The sequence below is a fragment of the Castor canadensis genome, chromosome 14, assembly GCF_047511655.1.
Source record: "Castor canadensis chromosome 14, mCasCan1.hap1v2, whole genome shotgun sequence".
NCBI lineage: Eukaryota > Metazoa > Chordata > Mammalia > Rodentia > Castoridae > Castor > Castor canadensis.
Genome location: NC_133399.1, coordinates 39,577,100 through 39,583,099, shown reverse-complemented (window position 1 = coordinate 39,583,099; position 6,000 = coordinate 39,577,100). Strand labels below are relative to the sequence as shown.

General features: G+C 54.8%; 1 protein-coding gene across 5 annotated transcripts in view; it reads right to left on the bottom strand.

Annotated features, from left to right (window-relative positions):
• Positions 1–5,071: 5,071 nt before the first annotated feature.
• Gng7 (G protein subunit gamma 7) overlaps positions 5,072–6,000 on the bottom strand; it is a 114,193-nt gene continuing 113,264 nt past the window's right edge. For all 5 annotated transcript variants that reach the window (XM_074054325.1, XM_074054324.1, XM_020170754.2 and 2 more), the window contains one exon: positions 5,072–5,948. In XM_074054325.1, coding sequence (XP_073910426.1) covers positions 5,823–5,948 — 126 coding nt within the window. In that variant the 3' untranslated portion in view covers positions 5,072–5,822. The remainder of the gene's footprint in view (positions 5,949–6,000) is intronic.

Below are 6,000 nucleotides of genomic sequence, written 5' to 3'. Positions count from 1 at the left end.
CCCCGTGTTCGCTTGGGTCAAGGCCTGGCTCTTACTGTTTTGAAATTCTGAGTAAGGTTTTGGAACCGAGCCCTGCAAACGATGTGGCCGGTCCTGGAATGAGGTCCCTTTTTTGCTGCTGTCTGTAGAGCCCAGCCTCACTGGCCTCTCTGTCTGGCTCTGGGTGGGTGATGACTGCTGTCACCTGGGTGTGACCTCCTGCACCTGGGCATCCGCCCTGTCCATGGCAACCCCAGCCACACAGTGCAGGGGAGCCCTGGGTCACGTCTTTCCTCCCTGAGGCGCCACACTGCACCGTGGCTGACTTAAGCACGCACCCCCTTGCCACCTGCTGTCCCTCCTTGCTTTTATGTCCTGGCCTCACCCCTGCACCCCGGATCAGGCAGACTCACCCAGAAAACCGCAGCTCAACCCCAGCTGCCTGTGCAGAACCCAGGCTGTGATCCCCTAACTAACAGCCCCAAAGGTGTCCTCATTCCAGCAAACAGAACCTGGGGCCACCCAGGTCTCCTTCAGTGGCACAGGGAGACCCTGAGCTGGGATCACCATGGATCATCTGGGGCCCAGTGTCACACAGGGTCCTCGTAAGAGGGAGGCAGGAAGTCATAGGCAGAGAGGGACTGGGGGACCCTGAGCTGCTGCTCTGAAGAGGGAGGAAGGGGCCACGAGCCGAGGGATGCGGGGCTCGAGGAGTGGGGACACAGGTCCTTGCTGGAGCCTCCGGGAGGAGCTGCCCTGCCTCACCTGGGCTGTGGGCCAGGAGGCCTGTGTTGGACTTCTGAGCCCAGAACTGTGAGTTGATAAATTTGTGCTCTTTTCAGTCACCAGGTTTGGGATGGGTTTCTCAGCAGCCACAGGAGTGAGGGAGTGGAGGTCACGTGTCGAAGCAGGCCACTGTCAGAAAGCCCAGTGGTTGTCCCCACACTATTGTCTGAAATTCTGCTGCCATCATGTGTAAGGTGGTCCTGGGTGGTGTCTGAGGCTCTGGCCTAGCTCTCGTCGCTCCTGGCCTGTCACTGTGGCCGGCTCGGCCCGTCTCTGCCATCCTATTGCTGAAGTCAGACCACAGCCCAGTCTGCGGATTCAGTGAAGGCCAGGATTTGGCCTGGTGTGCAGAGCGCTGTCCTGTGGTCACAGAGGAGAGCCCCGACAACCCCCAGGAATGTCGGTAATTATGTTTTTATTTATAATTATTATTCTGTTTGCTTTCTGAGGATCTTGCTATGTAGCCCAGGCTGGCCTTGAACTTGAACATCCTCCTGCCTCAGCCTCCTGGGTGCTGGGATTACAGGCATGACCCCTGCACCTGCCCACTAATTGTGCTTTAAACGGTTTATTTTTAGCAAGGTGAGGTAGCAGATGCTTGTTGTCCCAGCTACTTGGGAGGCAGGAGGATCAATTGAGCCAGGAGTTCAAGACTCGCCTGAGCAACATAGTGATACCCTGCGTCACACACACAAAAATCAGTAAGTCAGGCACTGGTGGCTCACGTCTGTAATCCCAGCTACTCAGGAGGCAGAGATCAGGAGGATCGAGGTTTGAAGCCAGCCCAGGTAAATAGTTCGTAAGACCCTATCTCAAAAAACCCTTCAGAAATAAAAGGACTGGTGGAGTGACTCAAGGTGAAGGCCCTGAGTTCAAACCCCAGTACTGCAAAAAAAAAAAAAATATATATATATATATATATATAAAATTCAAGGACCTACACCTTGAGCAATTCTACCAGGCTTTTTTGTGACAGATTTTTTCGAGATAAGGTCTTATGAACTATCCCTGTGCTGGGTTTGAACTGCAATCCTCCTGCTCTCTGCCTCCTGAGTAGCTAGGATTACAGGTGTGAGCCACCGTGCCTGGCTTAAAGGGTTATTTTTATGGTCTGTGTGTTCCATCCAAATGTTCAAATTACAAACATTTTGAGGGCTGCAAGTATCGAAAAGCACAACCACACACAACCACACACACAGTGGGGAAATAAGCCTTTATGCTTGGATCTGCCTGCGAATGGGGTCATCCCTGCCACTTGTGTCCATAGACATACCTGGAGTAAATCGCCACAGCACTTTCTAGAAAGGCCTGTACCAGCCTCAAGGCTCCCTGGCAGCGTGTGACAGCTCGGGTCTCCTGTGCCTGTCAGCCGGAGACCCCAAAGCACTTCTGCGTCTGGGTGGGTTGCAGGCAAGAAGGAGCGAGTCCATCATTTGGACAAACACTTTTGATGTGCCCTGCACACAGCCCAGGTCCACCCTGGGCCCCAGGGAAAGAAGAGCCCAGAGGCCAGGGGAAAAGGAAGACAGAGGCTTTTATTGTGTGCGAATTCACTCGGTGCTAACAGTAATCCCGCACAATGCACGGCGGCGTGGCGAGTGTGCGGGTGTGCACACCTGCAATTAAAACCAATCAAATAAACCACCGGACAGCCGACCACGGAAGGCAGAGAGCCTGCGGGAAGCTCTCGAGCTGGGGACAGGGAGCCGTCTGGGTGTCATTTGGCAAAACGTTTCTGTGGTGGAGAGAGACAGGGTCTCGGGGCGTATGGCTTCAATGCAGGACTTGACCTTGCGTCCACTTCTTTCTACAATTGTCCCTCAAAGAAGAGCGATGGCTTGGTGGCTTGTCCCTTCCCGGGTGGCTCAGATGGGGCTGTGGCAGTCATGGCCAGGTCAAGGAGCGGCCTGGGGGCTCAGCATCTGCAAAGACTCGGTGGCCAGACCATCAGCGGGACACAGCAGAAAGAGAAAAAAAACAAGCACCTTCCGCTGTCTCCTGGGGGTCAGATGCCACCAGGGAGCCTCAGGTGGCCTGGGGGGTCACCTTTGGGAAGTGTGGGGGAAGAATATGGGTCCTCATTCCTTCCCAGAGTGGGCACACAGGAAGGACAGGGCTGCCTGGCCTTTGCCCAGCTGCGGACCAGACAGGGGCTGGCTAGGAACTGCTAGGGGCAGCTGGCACCTGCATTGGCACAGGCCCTGTGGAGAGAATGGAGCCAGCTGTGGGGGACAGGGACAGCTCCATCTCTCCCGCCACCCGCCATCATTTTTGGCATGGGTGGGTGCAGTTAGAAGCATCGTGAAATCTGTTTTCCCCTGAAAACGGGTGACAGACACTGGTTTACCCCAAGACCTCAGGGTGGAGCAATCACGACCCTGAAAACTCGTAGGAAGAACGTGTCAAAGGACCACCAGGGATCGGCACGCACACCAGGCTTCCAGCCTGCAAAGATGGCTTTACCCATGGTAAGGGCTCTGGGATTTGCTCTAGAAGGGAAAAAAACCAAAAAGCAAAAAAACACAAGGATATTTTTTCCTAAGCAGGGAAAGAAACTCATAGTCTCCTGGGTCACCACCTCCCTGGGTTTCTGAGGCTGTGGACATCTGTTCACCGGGCTTGGGGACAGGGTGGTGGCACATGCACAAGGAGGCTGGGCAGGGGACAGATAGAGTGGTTAGGGACCACCCAGGGAGGGGAAGCCAAGGCCCAATTTGCAGAGATGCAAACCTTCACCTCCCTGGGCCTCAGTTTACCTACAATTCCTGGCCCCCAGTTCCCTAACCCTGTGCAGGTTCCACTCTGTGGGGCACAGGGCCATGGTTTTGGGACACAGAGTGGAGAGCCTGTTATTTGGCTCAGTCTAGAAGCTTGGGTTAACCGCTTCCCTTGGTCCAGGGGTCCTGGCCACCTGGATCTGTCCAGCAGCGTCCTTGAGGTCACATCCATAGGGACGCTTGGGACTGGGCTAGGCACAGCTGTGCCCTCTTGTCCTGTGTGGGCAGCAGAGGAGGGAGGTTCATGCTGTCAGTGCTGAGATCAGGGTCTGATGTCTTCTCGGGAGCCTGGTGGCTTGGGGACCTTGGATGCTGTCAGGGGAGGAAGGGACAGCCGTGCAGGGACGCAATGGCCGCTCAAGGGATTAAGGCTTCTTTTAAAGACAGATGGGAAGGCATGAGTCCCCAGGGACCAAGATGGCTCCCTTGAAAGGGCTGCATTGGGGCGGGGCAGCCTCTGGACAGACACACCACCTCCCTCCAGCAAATGGCTTTATGGGTATCTAACATCCCCACCCACCCTTGTCCCCAGGGAGGGCCCTGGCCTTCTGGAACGTGTGTTTATGGAAGCCTTTCTGCCATTTCCTGCTAGGGGCAGCGGAGAGGTCCACCCTGGGTCCGGCCAGCTCCCAGCCTGATGCAAGGTGCCTACAGTTTTGGAAAGACATTGAGGCTCTCCTGATCCAAACTGTGGGTCCAGAGTATGGGGCTCCCCAAAGCCCCTGGTGCTCCCCAGCCTGCCATAGAGAGTGGGTACGACTGGGGAGAGGCCTGGCCCTATCTGTACCCCCCCAGGAGCCAGCCCAAGCAGGGGGACAGCAGGGTCACCCTTGGTACCTGCAGCTTCTCTTGACCTGTGTCCTGTCCACACCTTGTCACTCTGGCCCCATAGAGAGGATTGGGGACCCTGGCCCCTGCCCTAGGAGACGGGTCACTTGTGGAGGGCTGCAGGTGCTGCCCTCACTCACTGTCCACAAAGACAACGTGAGCAGCTGTCCAGGGCCCACCCTGGTCAGACCCTAGGAGTCTGACTTCCCTGGGGGCAGAACCCGGCCAGTTTCCTTTCCACTATTTGCTTCCAGCCAGTCCTATGCAAAGGGACTGGGGTCACAGGAAACTCCCGAGTCCTCAGTGCTGCGGGGGACCCAGCTGCTTAGGTGTGACACTGGCTGACACAGGAGAATGTGCATGTAGCCTCTTCCTCCTGCCAGCTGCACCTGTAACTGTTACAAGAGAGGACAAAGCCAGCCTAAAAAGCCACCTCCCTCAGCCCCATGACATCATAGTTTTCTAAGACTGGTGTCTGTACACCACGGGTCCTGGGCTCACCGGGGTGGAAAAGTCAATCAATGCATCAAGAGAAGGAAGGGGAGAGAGCCAAGCCACAGTCACGATGTCTGGGGACGAAGGACCCTGTCTCTGACAGTTCTTTACAGTCGCTTTCAAGATAGTTTAACAACTTTTTCACGCTGAAACACAGGCGACCTCACCAGGCCAGGCCGAGGCTCCCTGGCTGGCGTCTCTGGGTGAAATAGGACCGTGGTGACCAGAGACACTGGGGGAAAACCCAGAGAGACACCAATGACCACATCAATCTTGGGTTTACAACGACACAACACAGATTTGGGAAGGGACGAAGCTGGGGGCTGACTTTTGGCCACACGGAGTGTGTGTCACAGACAGTCCCCTCTCCCACTCCACAAATCTGCCTGTACCTCACATATGCATTTAGCCCTCGGGGTCCGATTTTAGCAGGACACAATAACAATTTTTGAAATGGAAAAGACAGATTTTTCCAGAAAAGTTCATTATGGCCGACCCCCTGCTCCCACCCCAATTTGACCTCTGCTTAAAAAAAGTCTCCTAGCAGCCTGCTATAGACTTTTTTTTTTTTTTTTTTTTAAACATGGTTACCAGCCTGCCACCGGGCCAGCTCAACTGACTCTCCTTTCCTTCCTGGCTCTGAGGCCGCCATTCAAGCAGCACTTCCGAGTTTTGGAAACTTGTTACCACATTGCTTGGCCTCACCGGTGTTTTCTACTGGAGGTGGTCGTGAAGCCACCAGCCCTGGTCTGGCAAGGCTCGTAAGGGGTTAAGATGCTGGGTCTAAATTTTTACCCCATCAAGGCAGGGGAAAAATTTGCGTTTCAAAGTTTTGGGAACTCAGACGTTTTTCTTGAACTAAGAATTGGAGGATGTTCTGCTGGAGAGACGGAGAAAAGGGAGAGAGAGAGACAAAGAGACAGAGAGGGAGAGAGAAGAGCACACAAGAGAACAAAACTATAGAATGATACAAGGTTTCTTGTCCTTAAATGGATTCTCAGACGCAGGGACTCCAACCAGCAAGGGGTCGTTCCTGGCGTGCTGCTCACAGTAATTCATGAGTTCCGATGAGGCTTTGGAGACCTGTATGTGGGGACAAGGAGGAGAGAGGGACTGTCAGAAGGGCTGGAGCAGG